At 39.2% G+C, this 20,003-nt stretch overlaps 1 protein-coding gene across 1 annotated transcript in view; it reads right to left on the bottom strand.

Annotated features, from left to right (window-relative positions):
* The window catches only part of TMEM26 (transmembrane protein 26), a 48,781-nt gene extending 37,428 nt beyond the window's left edge, over positions 1-11,353 (bottom strand). Inside the window, exon 1 of the mRNA XM_077778656.1 lies at positions 10,827-11,353. Within this exon, the coding sequence (XP_077634782.1) occupies positions 10,827-11,017 (191 nt within the window). The 5' untranslated portion in view covers positions 11,018-11,353. The remainder of the gene's footprint in view (positions 1-10,826) is intronic.
* Between the last annotated feature and the right edge of the window lie 8,650 nt (positions 11,354-20,003).

Below are 20,003 nucleotides of genomic sequence, written 5' to 3'. Positions count from 1 at the left end.
TTTACTCCAGTCTTTATGTTTTAGTGGCATCAAAAGTAAGTCAATGCCAAGTTACTTCGTATGAAGTCTAACACCATAGAAGGGTTTAGCCAACCCAGAAATAACTTAAATCAGGTTTCTGGATACTTGTTTATAAATATAAAATATCCTATTTATTAACAAGCTAACAAAAACTGATAAACTTATGATCAAATTCATAAGATATGTCCAAGAGGGAAATTTTCATAAAATGTGTACTACCTTATTAATAATCTGCTATCTGCCCTTAGAGACTCACAGTTACCATGATACCAATTACTACTATTCTGTCAAAATACAGAATGTATGCAACATTAATACTTTAATGACAAATTATCTGGCTTAGCTATTTTTTTAATTAAAATTTCCTAAAGATATTCTTTATCTCCACAGAAGTTTGGTGTTTTGGTTTGGTTTTGGTTTTGAACCTTCAGCCCTTATTCAACCTACCAGTTCTCTCTAAAGTACATGGCAGGAGTATTATCTATCTTGAAGGTTTTGTTTTTTCTCTCTTTCTTTATGTACTCATTTGTTTACCAAAGCAGAGATGTTTATTTGCTACATGCTAGACACTGCCCTGAGCTGTTAAAGGTCTATCCTCATTTTTTTCAGTTCATTTCATCCAAAAATAAAATATTACTTATCATGAAAAGTTGTCATTTCAACAAATTACAATGTTTTTCACAAAATCATTATGTTGCAACATTTAGCAATTTAGCCCTACAAGAGACCTTATTTACTTTAGCTCTCCATTAGTCTGGAGTCAGGATTCCATTTTCTTTTTTCTAAAAATGACAGCGCTTTCTTATTAAGAAGTAAGATTCGTTCAACTCAAAAACGTATTACAGTATAAATAAGCAAATAGAAAAACTAACCATCCTATTGCCCACGACCCTGTTTAGCTTTTCTCTCTGCAAACAATGAATATTCTAGTGTTCTAATCAAATGCATAAATGTGAAAATAGATAATATTTAAGTGAAGTAAAAATAATGTTCCAATGTTAATTTGATGTGGATCATGATTTTATTTGTATCTCATTCTTCAGTATTCCCGACTCTAGAAAGACAGATTGAAGTTGTAAGGATACTAGTTTCAAAATCTCACGTTCAATTGCCTTCAGTATCCTCAATAAAATTTCCAGGGCAGTTTATAATAATAGACCTATTTTCATGGAAATCAAGAAACAGGGTCAAGATACCCTTTCATGAGCCTGAAAGGGTGTCTCATGGTTTAAGGATTGTCTCTCCTCTTTCAGGCAGACTGCTTTCTCTAAGTGGGTCTTGACACCCACAATTTCCCTATGGGCTTCTCGGCAAGGGCATTGTGTTAGTACAGGGTGGGAAAGAGTGGTCAATACAACAGCCTCAACATATACCTCCAAATGTACCCAGTGCTCTTGACCACAGAACCCCTAACCACCTGGGAAGTCACTAGTTCAACTCTAGCCACCATCTTTTTGGTGGTTTTCTTAACTAGCCTTACCCCTCATGATCACCTTCCTCACAGAGCCCTTTGCCTGTGCCGACCCCCTAGGGAGGGGAGGAAGCCAAATCTAACTGGGGATTCACTCATGAGAACTGCTTCTAAAAGAAAATTTTTAAAAAGGAGTGTGTGTGTTTTAATATGTGCCAAAATCAGATGATGGGTTTGTCTTGTCTGTTCTTATGAGACAGCAGACTAAGTATGAGAACAGAGGGGTCTGGGAGGAATTTAATATGGGCTGGAAATACCCCCTGCAGTGAAACCATTCTTAACACCTCAAAAGCCCTTTAAAAATGCCCACTTTTAGACTTTGCAAAAAGAATACTTCTAGAGGTGAATATTAGGGCTCTTAATTATAACTTTCATTGATTGTTGTTGCCAGTTGTTTTTTTAACAAAGTCATATTCCAAACTATGATATAAACTGGCAGCAAAATTAGTACTATATACTTCACTTAAAAATTTTCAGAAGAGTATCTAAATCAGGAACAAGTTTTATTAAAGTTGAATTTGCTCGCATTCAAAACTCGGCAGCATGATTCAGGATGACTAACCAAGTTATAGGAACAAAATCTGCATCAATTTTAGGATTTATGTATTATTTTTCTCATAAAATTTCTGAGACAAAGAAGATCATGGCATCTTCTTAAATGAATTGGTTCCAATTAAAACACTCCCATCATGATATTCCCTCCACTTGAAAAGCCCTTCTCTCTTCTCTACAGTCTTGTAAAACCCTCAGCTACTGCAGAAGCCAGTACATAAATCACTTACTGGGAAATTTTCCTTATCTAACAAGCCTACTGTACTGATCATATCTTTATTCTGCAGACGTTCTGCAGTCTTGGACTTACTTCGTGGAAAATTATTTTGTTCTCAGAATGTTGTTTTCTCCTGTTTCCATATAACGGCCTCTATTTTGTATTCCTTCAAAAACATCATTATAGCACTTGGTACAATAAATGATTGTTTAATGATTAAGTGAACTTAAGTGCTAATGACTACAGGAATTTTAATGGTTTCTGAGAGGATAAAATGCATGATGAATGGTATTTATGTAATGCTTTAACTTATTTCATTCTATAAAAGACATTAGCATCTATTTCTGGTCTGTAAAAGAAGTTGTTTCTTCACTTTGGGACCAAAAATAAAGGCACTCGAGAATTTTTCTCCTCTTCTGTTTTGTTTTACATCCTGTTTTGGTTTTACAAGTACATCTGCTTGTGCAAGAGTGTCTCTGAGCCATGTCTGTGTGTAGTCTGGACTTTCCTACATTCTGTGCTAGGCAAAATCATCCCAGTGCTCATTTTAAGGTCCCCCAGAATTTTACTTACCCAATTTTAAAAAATAGGAAAATACTTTGAACTTTTCTCCACTATTGGGAATCCTTGATCCCAAAACTCCATGTAGTTGTATTTTCCACAGACAAAACCCAATCTGGTGTTGGATACAGAGCACAATAGGCTGATGGAGCCCAGTGCTGGGATGGGTACTCATCTGGGGTTTTGCTTTCTCCTTTGCTAGCAAAAGCAAGAATAATACCTCTGGGGTTATGGTGAGGACTGAATCAGGTAATGTGGGCAATGTAAAGTCCTGGCTCAATAAATATGAGTGCTCACAGAATGCTAGGAATTGTTTTTTGTGGATTTATTTTTATAACTAGTTGTGACCTTAGATAAGTGATGGAGTCTTGCTGTGAAGCAGTATCTTCATCATAAAATTGGGTTGAAGATAAAAACTAACTCATGGGGCACCTGGATGGCTCAGACGGTGAAGGACCAACCTCAGCTGAGGTCATGATGTCACAGCTAGGAGTTAAAGCCCTGCCTCAGGCTCACTGCTGTCAGCGAAGAGTCGACTCTGGATCCTCTGCCCCCCTCTCTCTGCCCCTGTCCCACTTGCACACTCTCTCTCTGTCTCAAAAATAAATAAACCTAAAAAACCCCTTTAAAAAGATAAAAACTAACTCACAGGGTTATTGTGAGGATTGCCTGAGATAGTGGATGTAAAGCAGGCTTGCAGCATTGTCAGCATTCAGTAATTGATAACTGTTTCCACCCCCATTATCACCATCGCCATCCTCTTCATCATCATACTCATCACTACTATTAACAGACTGTCAGAAAGTGACACAGCCAATTTGTTACAAAGCTATTCGAGATGGATTAAAACAGGTGTGTGAGATAGGAGGCTCATTCAGGGAAATAAGAAAGCAAAGGAATACTAAAGGGCCCAACTAGGGCTGGCAGCTGCACTGACGGTAGAGGACTGTTTTCCCCTAAGGATTACTAACTTTTATTCTGATAAGTGTACAGCATTGTTAGTTGTACACCAGCTGGCTCTGTGAGGTCAGACAAACCAAAGATAAAATATAATACCTCTTCCTAAACAACTACTGTAGAAATGAAACAAAATCAGGGAGCACCTGAGTGGCTCCAGTGGTTAAGCATTCAACTTCAGCTCAAGTCATGATCTCAGGCTCAAGTCATGATCTCATGGTCCATGAGTTTGAGCCCCACATTGGGCTCTGTGCTGACAGCTCAGAGTCTGGAGCCTGCTTCAGACTCTGTGTCTTTCTCTCTCTCTGCTTCTCTCCCACTCATGCTCTCTCTGTCTCTCAAAGGTAAATAAACGTTAAAAGAAAAGAAATAAAATCAGTTCCCAACGTTGCATTTTATATAAAAAATCTGTATGCTCTTAATATTATTTCCTTGTGACTTTCAAAGAACACTTTTTGATACCTATGTATAAAAACTCTATTTTACTTAAAAACAAAACACTGGTTTTCTTTAACAGAATAATGTATATATGCGAGATCTAACTCTCCTGATAACAGTACTTCAGAGGACCTTCTGGAGTAGGGAGGGATATGCACATGGGGAGGAAACACTTGACAGAAAGGTTCCATTGTTGGAAAATAAGTTAAACTATTCAGGTTTGTCCTGATACTGTATGTAAATAATGGCACTGCTATGAAGAGGGGAAATGCGTGGAATTTAGAAGTAAGGGTATATTTATACTAACTCATGAGAGCTGCCCACACCACTTTGCACTTTGTTTCTCTCCCTGTCAAGTACAAGAAGTTACAAAATGTTATAACCTTGATTTTCAGCTCTAAATGTCTCAGTTGAACATACTCATGGAAAAAGTGTGAACGTCACTTAATGGTTCCATTTCCTGGGGTCGGGGGCTCATTCTTTTAGAATTATTATTAATTATGCAGACATAATTATTGCTTTGATCCCAAGTCCATGGTGAAACAAAAGAAGAAAATACAACTTTTTCTTGGGAGTGAAGCATGGTATGAATTCAAGTGAGGATAAGACTCTTCTTAAGCCATGACTTAGATCACAAAGTCATTTACTCTTAACACTCAATGTGTGCCTCCAAAAAAGATGCAAATGTAAGTCATCCTTGTGCATTGGGCTCAAGGTTCAGGATATAAAACACATACACACAAACACATGTGAAGACAATGAATACCATAAAACTCTGGATGTACACTGCAGACAGGGTTGGTAAATCCAGTGCACAGTGGAAGATGTTACTAGAATAACTATAAAGCTAAAGCGAGGTTTCGGGAAATCTGGAGAGCAAGTATAAACAATGAGAGAAATACTCTATCTGCTGGAAGAATATCCAGTACCCAAGTTGGCTGTATGGAAATCACATGGTCTCCTTCTAAACACCTCTATTTCATCCTCTCTGATATCCAAAAAGATCAGCAGGAGAAGAGTGCTTTTATTTCCCAACTTTCTCACTGGCATTTTGTAAACAATTTTGATGGACAACTTATTGAACACTACAGAATTACATCAGACAAAGAATTTCTTCTACACTACCCCAAGACTTCAAGATCAGGCTTCATATGTTATCTCTCAAGCCTAGGTTTCCATCTCTGCTGTTGAATCTTCCTAATACAATTGAATATTCAAAGCAGATTTCATTTAGTTGTGTTTTTTTTTTTTAACAAAATTGGTTTGAATTTAAAATCAGTTTAGGATAGAATCCCTTCTGATTCCTAATTCATCTTCCCTGTTTTCAGTTGGGAGCCACCCAGGCATTTTCTAACACATGATGTTTCAAATGAGATATGTAACAATATAAAATCTAGAAGGAATTTTTCCATGGAGGCAAAGGACATGGGGAAGAGTAGAGATAAGGAAGAGTAGAAAAGAAAGCCAGTTTTATTTGTCTTCTGGGGGTAAGTCATAAATGTCCCAGGGCATACTTAGCTCTTCCCTCTCTCTTTTTCATCTCCCTAGCTCTTCCCACACTGGCTCTGTCTCCTCTCTAACAGACTCAGCTCAGATGTTGTCTCCCCAGGGAATCTCTGACCACCCATGGGAATCTTCCCCTGCTGCTTCATACCTCTGGAACTCCTGTCATTCAGGCCTCCAGAGTTCTGATCACTCATTTGTTACCTATCAGCTCACTTTATTATTTACTTTTTTTCTGAGTCCCCTGACCAAACATGAGTTCCTTCAGGGTGGGGTTTTACCCATTTTATCCACTTCCATATTCCTGACACTCAGTGTCTAACATATATTAGCTGTTCCAGATCCTTTTGCTGAATCAAGAAATACAAAGCTGTGCGCTTCCTCCAGAGAAATCTGCTCAAGTTTCCCTATACTCACCTCCCTCAGGATGTCCTTTACCTACACAGCCTTTGCATTCCTGTCTCTTACCCATTTTTATTGCTCCAGCTCGAATACCATGACATCCCTTTTCCTTACCACCCCATCCGCAGTACACTTCATCACATCTTTTCTCCTCTAAACTGTTGGACACTTAATACCTCTGCTCCTTCAGTTGCTAGCTAAGTGATCCTAAATAAAATGATTTCACAGGTCTGTTTCTCGGTTTCCTCATCTAAAAATGAAGGAAAACAGAGAAACAGAAAATTGTTGTACCTAGTGTCAGTCAGGTGGGATAATCTGTGTAAGGCACTTGAAAGAGCTTGAACATCAACAAATGCTAAATTTTCATAATTATTCTTATTCCCACACATTTGAGCACTTAATCAAAATACTACCCTTTATTTTAAAATCTCACATATGTTTGTTTCCTGTTTTTTCTGCCTATTCACGCAGTGTCTAGCATAGTATCACATGTACTTATTAGGTAACTCAACAGACATTTGATTACACTCAGTAAAGGAAAAAGGAAAGAGAGATAATGAAGAAAGGTGACCAAATACGTGAAGTATTTTATTAACTCAATTATATTTACCTTATATGCTTGAAATTTTGATGAGGAAAGCTCAGTGCTTAAAATTCTGTACTTTTAAATAAATAAATTCAACTTAGTTTTCTATTTATTCTTAGGTACCACCTGCTTTCACGTGAACAGGCTTCACACTTGTCACAATCTTGGTCATTTCTCTAACCCCTGAAAAATACTTGATTGGTATTGGCAAAAAAGAAACAGAAACACTGTCTTGTGCTTGACTTTACCTAAATGGTAATTCACGCATCTATTAGATTGTTAACTGGACCATAGAAAATAAAATCAAGAAACCATAAGGCAAGTGATACTAGTCTCCATCTTATAGAAATATAAATGAATACGTACATGAAATCAATAAATACCAGGTGAAAAGGAGCAAATTCCACTAGCACACATTTATTGGGCTTAACAAGGGATGTGTCTGTTGGCTCGCCCTCTCTATTCTATAGGATTCCAACACATTAAACTTGTCCAACTGTAAGTTATTAGTGTTGATGTAATGTTGCTGTCCCCCTGACAGCTGAGCTCAGCAGTGCTTGCTCCATGTGTCCTTTCCAAAGGATAGCTAAAGAAACATTCTTTGGGCAAGTGTAATATGTTTGCTATGTTTTAGGAAACTTTTTTCACATTTTCCTCTATAGCTCAATGTATCATTCCATGATTTCTGTAAGTTTGATTTACTTGCGGGCATGTGCAGACTGTAGTGAAAAGAACAATGTTCAAAGTAGTTCAGAGGAGTCTAACAGAGATTCACGGATCTGATGTTCCAGAAAAGAAACATTCACCTCTTGTGTATACAGAGCTTAATCTACCATTCAAGCATTATTTGATTGGGTGATTGAGTTTAAGTATGGGAAGGTTTCATCATCTTATTCTTCTTCTTGACTTATAAATGGATAATGTATTCAATTGATACAAAGGATAATTCTTTAACAAGTCTTTTAAAAATTTAGCCCATAATATACATAACTTTGTAATTTTATTCTCCTGACAACCATGTAGGTCAATAGTCAAACTTTAGCCCGTTATTTTTAATACCAGTAAAATATATATAATGTGGGTATATTACAATTTTTCAGCCAGCCATGATGGATAGTCAGGTTGTTTTTAGCTTTATTTTTTACTTACAAGATGGAAATTAATATTTCTGCACATATATCTTTACATATGAGTACTTTTGTTTCTATAGGGTAGATTCTAAAATGTAAGACCAATGGATCAAAAAGTATATAATATATAGATCTGCATGTAGATAGATGGATAGATAGATCTATAGAGATATAGGCACTGTCATAATGTTTACTTATCTTTTTTTATTTTCTTAGCTTTGATTTTCTGATGAAAATCGTTTCTTAACATTCAAATATAACAAAAAATTATGCCTTGTCTTACTCAGAAAACTTTAGCCCAGAAAAGAAATATGTCCCAAGTCAAATCTTTTTTGTTACCATGTTATATCAGGAATAATTTTCTATATTTTTTCAAGAATCCTATCTTCTGATTTTTTCATCATGACAGAATAGTGTGTGAGCTTTGTCCACTACAAAAATGACAACATTTGCAGACTCATAGAACAAAGCATTTGGTAACATTAATAGAACAAAGTATTATCAATCACATTTCTATTTAGATCATTTACAAAGACTCATTGTTCCTGAAATTTTATAAGTCAAATCTACTATTTTCTTTGTTTATTTTCAAACATTGGTCTAGATATGTAGCCAGCACAGTTTTTCTGAATTAGTGCTATAATATACAGTATACATCATGGGACAGTTCTGAAATAAGGCTGAGATATTTTTCGACTTTTTGATTCTGAACCATTGGTTTTTTGGCCAGTCCCCTCAAGTAATGTTGTTGGACTTGTAAGGCAGAAAATGTGTCCAGTTGACACATTAAGAAGAAGAAGAAAAAGAAGAAAAACCTTAGGATCTAGAAATAAAACATTCCTTTTTTATTCATTGACCATCAAATATATTATTTCATTTAATTTATAACAACTTATATATGTTTATAGATGAGGAAATTGAGGGTCAGAGAGGTTAGTAACTTGCTCAATACCTCAAAGCAAGTAAGTGGGAAAGCCCAGATTACTCTGATTTTCTTCTGATTTTCAGACCACACATGAATATGTCCCCATTTCTCAATTAAACTCTACACATTGATCACCCATTTTTGCCCCAATCTCTTTTACTCTCTTAGTTGTAAGTTACATACCAGTCTGAATCAGCTGCCAATGATGGTATAGACATAGAGGTAAAGTTCCAACTGGCTGCAGTATTCCTATACAACTAGAGGGAAATTTTGACTTAACATGAGCTAAGGCCTCTGATCCACTCTTGGAGCACGAGAGAGGCTAATTTAGGGCCTGTTGAGTTGGTTCCTCCTCCAAGCTTGACATTTCTCTTAGAAGCTGTGATGGTTGGTGACAGGATTACCTTCCATGGAACAATTTTCAGCCTCAGACCTGATGCTCCTGTTACAGAAGGTATTTTCTACCCTAGCATCTTAAAGCTGATCAGTAAAAACTAAATAAATCTCATATAATCTGCTGCAGGAACACTTTTCTCCCCTTGTTACTTTAATCCTAAGGCTTATTGGGGGAAGCTAATGCCATTTTTTTTTTTTTTAGGTTTTTTAAAAGGCACATTGGCAAGTACCTTAGATATCTCCTGCTTATTAAGCTGTTCATAGTGAGAGGGAGGGTAGTAACATTCCAATCCTTATTTTATTATATTAAGATTCTACTTGAATAATTTTCTCACTGATAATTCTAGAAATTTTTCAGCAGTGGAGAATTTAAGCAAGATTCACACCATCTTAAGAGCAACACATTCTCATCCTTGAACTTTCATGAAATACACAACCTTTTGCAGTTTAACATATAAAACTATAAACAGGGGTTTTCTTCCCCTTTAATTTGGTGGCTAACTATAATGCCATTGTGTATATAATTCCTGGATTGACTAATAATATTTTCTTGTAGATTAAGTACTTTTTAAAAGTATTGACATATGAAAACATAGACTTACTGGTGTTTTTGTTGTTGTTTTGGTTTGTTTTTACTAATGTGTAGCATACATTTTACTGAATATTTTATATGACCATAATTTTACTGTTTTTAAGATTTAATATAGGAAGAGGCCTATCTTGGAGAAGTTTGGGATGAAAACCTCCTGGGCATGGAGGGATGGAGATGGAAACTCTTTGTAAATGGCAGGATAATCTTTTCCCAATTCTGCAATTACCATTCAAGTCTTTGAGGAGCAAATAAAACATCAGGCAGACAAGAGTCTGTAGTTCCTGCAGGTTGAGGTTGGTTTGAACCCCTCCTTGCTGGACCCTCCATCAGAGTGGCAACCCTTCTTTGACAAGATAAACTTACCAATAACCAGCTCCGAAGGAACCAAGACACATGAAGCGGGTGCCATGCCAGGGCTCTGGATTAAAGGAAGCGAAACGGGACAAAAGTGCTTCCAGGGGCTTCTTGCCCTGGGAGACTGTTGTATGCACACTAGTCCTCACAAAAGTCTCTGGTGCCCAGGGAAACGCATCCCGACACCTGCGTGCGAATGCACACGCACACGCCCCAAATTCAGAGAGCAGGGCACATGGACGTCCCCTTGCCCCACGACTGCCCCCTCTCTGGAGCCATCCCCACACTTGCATGCGAATACACACACACGCACACGCACACACACACACACACACACACACACACACACCTAATTCAGAGAGCGCACATGGACATCTCCCTTGCTCCACGACTCCCCCGCTCCGGAGCACCTTCTGCAGAGCAGGCAAGGGTCTCCTTTCTTTTTTTCATATCTTGCAAGTTACCAAACCTGGGACTGGGTGAAACCGGGCAGCGACTGAGCCTTCCCTGTGTAGCCCTGGGACCCCGAGGTACGCTGGCGGGTCTCAGAGATGCGCAAGCATCTCGCGCTCCTTGGAAGCTCCGGGCGAGGACAAAGAAGGTCCGAATCCGAGTAAGGAATCTGCGGGCTGCGAGGAGACGGGCTCTGGGGCTGCCCGCGAGTGGCAGGGAACGGTGCCCAGGGACTCCGCGCGTCCTCCCTTTCCCGGGGTGCGCTCACCATTTGTAGCCTCTGCCGCGCTTGAACTTGAGGGTGAGCCCAGTCTCCAGAAAGAGCAAGAGGTTGAGCAGCGCGAGCAGCCAGTACAGCGGCTCCTTCTTCACCTCGGTCACTCGCCAGACCCCAACCAGCGAGTGCAGCAAGAACAGCAGCCGGGTGGCCAGGGCGTTGAGCAGGACCAGTGCCTCCATGCCGCCCGCACGCTCTGCCCGCCGCCCCCGCCCGCGCCTGGCGGCCCTGCGGGAGCCCCGGAGCCCGCCGGTGGGCGGGAACGTGACCGCTCGAGCCCCGCTGCCGCTGCAGCCCCTGCTCAGCCTCCCGCGCCCGGAGAACGGGAGACAGCGGCTCGCCCCTCCCCCAAACTTCCTGAGAACTCTCCGAGAGGGGAGAATCTGAACCCAGCTTGTCTAGACTGCGGGCTTTCCGGGAAGTCTGAGGCTGTGCAGCCGGGGCTCCGGGTCCGGGGCGTTATTCCCCAGCGCCGCCCACTCCCCTCTCAATCCCGGGAGTCAGGCTCCATCCCTGCCCTCAAGCTCACCCCTCCCGCAGAAGTTCCCCCAAACTTCTCCATTCCGAGGGCTGGAGTAGAATGAAGGTCAAGGTGCTACACAGGCTGAAAAGGGAAGGGGGCCGCATCTGCGGCATCTCCTCCCTGGCTTTTCCACCAAAGTAGTTTAATTCACTCACTCTTCTTACAGGAACGTGCTCTCACAGGGACTCTAAGCTGGAACGGAGGAGGGCCAAAGAATCCGCTGTCCAAGCAGTTTTAGAAACGCTATTCCTAAGCAGTTTGGAGAATTAAAACTTCACAGTCCTGGAGGGAGACAGCCGAGGCTTTCTGAGAGTTCCCTGCACCTCATTTAGGGAGCAGGTGGTCCAGGTCACTCCCAGTTTTGGGGCATGGTGTTACCAAAGCAAAGGGATGTTCTTTATTAAGTCGTCCCTACTCTCACCCCCACCCCCCCATATTTCAGAAGAAATTAGGGGAGGTGGGGTAGCAAGACAGAAAGACAGAGGGGAAAGTGAGGGAGGAGGTGAAGAGAGAGCCAGAGGTTGGACTTGAGGTAGAAATTCATGCAGCTGGGAACTGCACCCTGGAGATCAATGACAGATGAATTAAAAGGTCGTTCCAGCATCCAAGGTGAAAAGGATATGGAAGTCAGGGTTTCCCAAAACACATTAATGATTTTTTTTTAAAAATTAAGTTTATTTATTATTTATTTTTTTTTGAGAAAGACAGAAACAGTGTGAGCGGGGGAAGGGCAGACAGAGAGAATCCCAAACAGGCTCCAGCCTCTGAACTGTTAGCACCCTGTGCATCCCAAGAAACATGACCTGAGCTGAAACCAAGAGCTTAATGGACTGAGCCACCCAGGCGACCCATGATTTTTGTTTCCCTGTTTGTTTTCCTACCACCTGTACCACTATTTATTTTACATATTTATTTAAATGAACTCAAATTTGTACTGAAATTAAAATTTTTTTAATGTTTATTCTTTTTGAGAGATGGAGAGAGACAGAGTATGAGTGGGGGAGGGACAGAGAGACAGACACAGAATCTGAAGCAGACTCCAGGCTCTGAGCTGTTAGCACAGAGTCTGATGCGGGACTCAAACCCATGGATGATCACAAAATCATGACCTGACACGAAGTCGGTCGCTTACCCACTGAGCCACCCAGGTGCCCCTGTACTGAAATAATTTTTAAATGAAACTTTATATCACTCATAAATGGAAAACCAGTATAGTAGGCCATAGATGGAAGGTAATTACAAAATTAAAATAAAATGAATCTAAGTTATTGAAACCCTACTAAATATTAATTATTGGCTTCTAAGGCTCTTGTACTTCAGCCCCTCCCCCCCCCTTTTCTGGGGAGAGAAAGAAATGGTAGTCATATTACTACCAAGCAGGAATGTTCTCTTGACTGCATTAGTAAAACTGAGAGAAAAACACAAAAGAAATATCTTTCTTGGTTAGGTTTATTGAACTTGCAATCATCCCATACCTTTCTTTCTTTCTTTTTAAATTCTTTTGTCTTTATTTTATTTTGAGAGAGAGAGAAACAGAGAGCAACTAGGGGAGGGGCAAGAGAGAGAGGAAGACACAGAATCTGAAGCAGACTCCAGGCTCTGAGCTGTCAGCACACATCCTGACACAGGGCTCGAATCTACAGAGTCTGAGATCATGACCAGAGCCAAAGTCGAACCCTCAACTGACTAAACCACCCAGGTGCCCCTATCCCATACCTTTCTTAAAATTATGTTGAAAATTCTGAATTCTGTGATTAATGTGTTCATTAGGTGAAAAAAAAATCCAGTTGTTTAGAAGCTCAGTTATTTCTGATACTGTTATTAGGAAGATTTCTTCCTCCTGTGAATGTGCATTCTTCCATATCTTCCGGGAATCCCAGCAGTGAAATCCCTGGGACCACTTATTATAGTGAATTTCATTGTAGGCAGATAGCACAGTGACCAGTGACCTCACACTATTCAGTGACGTACAAGAGCACTGTGCACCAGGACAGTGGGGGGCAGGGTGGTGTGGACACCAGAGCCCCAAAGCCAGGCCAGCAGGCTGTCTTGGACTCCTGGCTTGGCCACTTAGTGCTATAAACTTAGTACCTCATCTGTATATACGCTACTAAGCTTATCAACACATAGGGTCATTGTGGGGATCAAATAAATTAATTTCATACCTGGCAGGTAGTAAGTGCTTGGTAAACATTGATAATTATTGCCTTGAGCAAGGAAGTTAGTGTGGGGAGACACTCTTTGATGATCAGACACAAGTAAGTGGAGCAACAAACAAATATGACACTCGTAAGACCTGTCAGACTCCCTGGCTGAACACCACCAGGAACATGTCTGTTGCTTGAACAAGTGGGGTTTACTGTTCTTTGAGGAAGAGAGAGCTCAGTCTGGGCAGAACTCAGGAAGAAGGCATTAGAAAGGACTTACTAAGAAGTATGTGGACTTCTGTTTGGTGATGTAAGGATGGCTAAGAAAGTGGGGGCACTACTCTAATTGGATGCTCTCAGGAAGTGGAGTTAATTCTATGATGGGGTGTCTTAAGAAATTTATTTAGATAGGGATCAGTTAGGTCAGTTTTGTAGTTTGGGCAATGTTCATGTTTTGTCTGAGTTCAGACATAATTGCGAAGTGATCCTATTTTTGTCTTGATCCCATCAGCCTCACAGAGTCTGCCTGATGTTCATGTTCTGTGAAATTTTTGTGTTCAACAAGAGGATTGCAGGGCCTGGCTGTCTCTTTCCTCTTTCTCAAGCCTCCTGGGAAGGGCTCCAGGAGAAGGGTTTAACAAGGAAGAGAATCAGTCTAATGGCTTCTAAACATCCATACTGCTCCTTGTTTTGAAGGTTTAGATTCAGTCTAAGTTCTCTTACTTCAGAGTCTGAAAAACAAAGTTGTCATTAAATAGAACTTTAAGTTTATTAAAAAAAAAAAAAAAACTTTTCCTAAGCTCATTTTAGGAAGCTGGAGGCTTTGAGAGCTATCTTGAGATCTCCAATCCAATAGACCAGAAATCTTTTAAAAAGAAAAAAATTAAGCAATTTAAAAAAATCCTATCATTTTTTAAGTATACTTATTTATGTGAGAGAGAAAGAGCACAAACAAGGGAGGAGCAGAGAGGGAAGAGAGAGAAAATCCCAAGCAGTCTCAGCACTGTCAGCACAGAGCCCAATGAAGGACTCAATCCCACAAAACTTGAGATCACAACCTGAGCAAAAGTCAAGAGTCTGATGAGTTTTTTAAAAATTTTTAAATGTTTTTATTTATTTTTGAGAGAGAGACAGAAACAAAGTGCCAGCAGGAGAGAGGCAGAGAGAGAGGGAGACACAGAATCTGAAGCAGGCTCCAGGCTCTGAGCTGTCAGCACAGAGCCCGTTACGGGGCTCAAACACACAAACTGTGAGATCATGACCTTAGCTGAAGTTGGATGCTTGACCAACTGACTCCAGGTGCCCCAAGAGTCTGATGCTTAACTGACTGAGCCACCCAGACACCCCCAAAACTACTCTTCTTGAAAAAGCAATCTTAGGCTCATGCACCTAGTTCTTGTGATATAGGGGGTTTGCAGGTAGTGGAACAAGCTCACCCTATTGTCCCAGGGGACAGCAGTCACCATACTTCTCTTGCCTTCTGAATGCAAAGTGAAACTATTGTTAGGTTTCTCTTTCAATTAGAGTAATTTTGGATGCAAGGAAGAGTCTTCTTCAAACTAACTTAAGTAATAGTAGTAGTTACTGGAAGGTCTAATAAGGAGATGAAACCCTTTGGAAATTACGCACAGGAAGTACAGTAAAGCCTTGGGCAACTGGAATTGTAGGACAGCTGTGGACCAGAGGGGCTCTCGGATTTCCTGGTTGCAGTTTGTAGACCATTTCACAACAAGTCTCTGAGACTGTCCACTTTCAAGCAAATCTTTCCACATTCTGAATTCAAATTCCTGAGAAAAGGAATTCACTGAATTTTTTTCAATTCTAGTTATCAAGTCACACGTTGGACCAGTGAGTAGGCTATTGATGGACTGTAATTCAATCATTGGCCATTCCATTGCAAAGCCCAGTGTTGATGCTGCTTTCATCATCCTTCATGATGGGGTTCTGGGTAGGGCAGTTTGAGCAGAGGAGGAAGGGCCACAGCTGGCATGTTGACTGATAGCTCTAGGACCATTCATCCATTGGCTGATATGTACACATCCTATTCCTACAGTGTTAGAGATGACCCCATCTGATACTATTTAAACATTGCATGCACAATTATGGCCTCACAACAGCAATGCAATCCAGAATCACATCTGCATTCTGTATGCATACATACATGTATGTATGTATATATGATGCATGGTAACAATCATACACTATAGGAAAGTACACTTCTACTCTCCAGAGAAATTGTTCACAATTAACACCTTCCATATGCATTTTTCCTAGCAGTTACAATTAATTATATCTTTAAAAGTCTACCTTATATTCTCTGTTTCTTAATTTACCAGCTTACAACATTTGAAAGTTGTAGAGTCCAATACTCCCACAATATTTTCTTTCTTCTTCACTCCATCTCTACTTCCCAAATTTTGTTAGAGTTGATGTTGTCTGTAATAACAACAATCTGCTCTCTGGATATAATTAAGTCTACTTTATTGGTCCTAAAAATTGAAAATCGACACAAAATATTTAAAGTATGTAATTGTTATTCAATGTATTTTTCATATGCAATGTATGTTTTCCCCAGAACTTTGAGAACATCTATTATTTTCCAGAATCAAGAATTACTGATAAGAAGTTTCATGTACATCTCATTGTCTTTTCTTTATAGATAAGTTTTTTTTTAAGTTTTTAAAAATTTTTTAATGTTTCTTATTTATTTCTGAGAGAGAGACAATGTGAGCAGGGAAGGGTCAGAGAGAAGGAGACACAGAACCTGAAACAGGTTCCAGGCTCTGAGCTGTCAGCACAGAGCCCAACATGGGGCTCAAACCCACGAACCATGAGATCATGACCTGAGCCAAAGTCTGACGTTTAACCAACTGAGCCACCCAGGCACCCCTAGATAAGCATTTTTTAATCTCTGGAATTATTAGGATTTTTTCAAATTCCTGGAATGCTTATCATTTGAATGTGTATGGATTACTCTTCTCTTAAAAATTAAATAAATTTCAGTGGTAATTACCAATTTTCAAACACTTCAAAAGCTAGCATGTTGAATAATGAAGAAATGAATGCGAGTTGAATAAACAATACCTTAAACAGAAATGTGTGACTCCTCAGCTGGTAGGTGCCATAGCTAAGTCTTCTTCTAAGGCTATCTGCTTGTAAACGATAGGGTAAGTAATAAAGCTAGTAAATGTCATTGGTATGAGCTCAAGCCCTCATTCCTGAATGAGATCACAGATAAGTGGAGACACTGCATGGTTGGTGGTAATGATTACAGCAAGTCTAACAATGTTGGTGGTTTTACTGCCTGGAATAGTGTGAGACTCATCTCTCAGGATTGGTGAGTAGTTAAGATTTTGACTTTGGAGTCATAAGGTTGGGTTTGAATCACAGCTCCTATTATGGACTGAATTATGTTCCCACCCCAGAAGTCTACATCTTAAATCCTAATCTCTAATGCCACAGAATGTAACCAGACTTTAAGATAAGGTCTTTAAAGAGGTGATTGAATAAAATTGCAGCCCTTAGGGTGGGTCCTAAACCAATTTGACTAGTGTCCTTCTAAAAAGAGGGAATTTGGGCACATATGGGGGGATGGGGCACAAGCACAGAAGAAAGACCATGTGAAGGCACAGCCAGAGGGCAGTCATCTGCAAGCCAAGGATGGAGGCTTCAGAAGAAACCAAACCTGCCAACATCTTCTTCATCTTGGACTTTCTGTGATCCAGACTGTGAGAAAGTAAGTGTCTATTGTCCAGGCCACCTCATCTGTTCTGTTTTGTTACAGTAGTCTGAGCAAACTAAATGCTTCAAGCATGCGATCTCTGTAAACATGGGTAGGTTTCTCTCTCTTTGAGCCTCAGTTTCCTCATTGGCAGAATGAGGATATTAGTAGGACTTAATACACAGATTTTGAAGATGAAATGAGATTGACATTTAGCACAAAGCCCACCTCGCAGTAAGAGCTAAAATGTTAGCTATTATTATTATTACTATAATTATAAGAAGTGATCATTATTACTGTTGTTAGTAATGTCTTTAGAGGGACAGTTATCAGGTTCCCACCCCATCTGATTGAAAAATGATTCACAGTTTTCTTCTGAAACAAAATGTCACATCCTTTTTTAATCACAGGTTTATTTTACAGATGAGAAAACAACCTTCTTTTGAATGATTTTTGCCTTCTGGTAAGAAAGCCTGAATATTTAAGAAAATAAAGTATGACTATCAAACACAAAATAATCAGCTCGAAAAAGAAAGTTTATTCAAAACATGATTTTAGATCATGGTGTTTACTTCATGTAGTTCAGGTACTTGATTCATTAAATGGGCATTTTTACCTATTTTAAGTTTGTCCAAGCAAGCCTATGGTTATAGCTATGGTTTGAATATACTTTGCATTATTTAATTGTGAAAACTTATTTTAAGTTTTTTTTTATTTAGATGTATAGTTAACATACAATATTAGTTTTAGGTATACAACATAAAGATTCAACAATTATATACATTACTTGGCGCTCACTGTGGTCAGTGTAGTTACCATCTGTCATAATACAAAGTTCTTATAATACAATATATAATAATATACAATATTATTGACTACATTCCCTATGCTGTACTTTTTCATTCCAATGAGTTATTTTATTTTAAATTTCACTTAAGTATAAGTTAGTTAACATAGTGTAAAAATGATTTCAGAAGCAAAATTTAGTGATTCATCACTTACATATAACACCCAGTGCTCATCCCAACAAATGCCCTCCTTAAATGCCCATCACCCATTAAGCCCATCCCCCCACCCAACATCCCTCCAGAAGCCCTCTGGTTTTTTTTTTTCAGCAACCCTCTGTTTATTCTCTGTAGTTAAGAATCTCTTATAGTTTATCTCCCTGTCTCTTTTTAATTTATTTATTTTATATCTGGAATTTTGTTCCTCTTTTTCCATTCATCTATTGCACCCATACCCCCATGCCTGTCCCTCTAGTAGCCAGTAATTTGTTCTCTGTATTTGTGAGCTTATTTCTACTTTTTTGTGTTTGTTCCTTTGGTATGTTTTCTAGGTTCTACATGTAAGTGAAATCATATGGTAAGTTTTTTTCATCTGACTTATCTCACAGCATAATACCCTGTAAATACATGGATGTTTTTATAAATGGCAAGGTTTCATTTTTTATGGCTGAGTAATATTCCATTGTAAATATATACCACATCCTCTTTATCCATTTATCTACCAGTGGACACTTAGGTTGCTTCTATACTTTGGCAACTGCAAATAGTGATGCTATAAACATAGAGGGGCATATCTTTTCCTGATTTAGTGTTTTTCTTTTCTTTGGTAAATACCCAGAAATGGAACTAGTGAGTCACATTAATCATGGAAATTCTTTTATTTTAAATGTTTATTTATTTTTGAGAGAGAGAGAGAGAGAGAGAGAACGAGTAGGGAAGGGTCAGAGGGAGAGGGAGACAGAATCTGAAGCAGGCTCCAGGCTTTGAGCTGTCAGCACAGAGCCCGACACGGGGCTCAAACCCATGAACTGCAAGATCATGACCTGAGCTGAAGTCGAGATGCTTAGCTGACTGAGCCACCCAGGTGCCCCAATCATGGAAATTCTTAACCACAAGAACATTAAAATGAATTTACAAGGAAAAGAATTGTAATGTGTTACTTCCAATAAGTGTTTATTCTAGATTTGATTTAGAAGAGGTGAGCAGAGTGCCATGAAGAGATGGATGGGGTGGCAGTCCTAATGCCTTAATTCTAGTCCTAATGCCCCTAGTCCTGGGGTCTTTCTTTGGTAAAATGGAGCTGAAGAGGCCAGGCTTGCACACTCCATGATCCTTAAAAGAATCACGTGAGATAATGAACATGACGATGCTCTGTGAAAATACACTGAGGTCAAGGTTAACATTACAGTGCTAAATCATGATGATAGTATGTACCCCTGGTGTGATATGATTAGAATGGCACTTTATCTCTGAGGTCTTCCTCCCCAAAACCCATACTCCTAGTCCAACCATGAAACAAACTCAAAATGAGGGATATTCTGCAGGATACCCTACCAGTACTTCTCAAAATTGTCAAGGTCATGAAAAATAAGTAAAAGACTAAGAAACTCTCACAGACCAGAGGAAATTAAGCAGACATGATGACTAAATGTATGCAGTCTCTTGGATGGGCACAAAAAGGATATTACTAGAAAAACTAGTGAAATCCAAATAAGGTCTACAGCCTGATTGATGGTATTATACCAATATGGGTTCTGCAGTTGTTACTAATGTAACATGGTAATATAAGATGTTAGGAAGAATGAAACTGGATGAGGGGTATATGGGAACTCTTTGAATTATCTCTGAAAATTTTATGTAATCTAAAACTATCAAAAAATTTAAAAGTTTATTTTAAAGTGGATATAATATTTTATTTGGTTATTTCATTTTATTTGACAGTAGCTTAAAAATTCAAATTCTCACTTAAAAATGTCAGATAAAGGAATTATA

Source organism: Crocuta crocuta, unplaced genomic scaffold (genome assembly GCF_008692635.1).
Source record: "Crocuta crocuta isolate KB4526 unplaced genomic scaffold, BGI_CrCroc_1.0 scaffold167, whole genome shotgun sequence".
NCBI lineage: Eukaryota > Metazoa > Chordata > Mammalia > Carnivora > Hyaenidae > Crocuta > Crocuta crocuta.
This window is presented reverse-complemented; position numbering and strand designations above follow the sequence as displayed.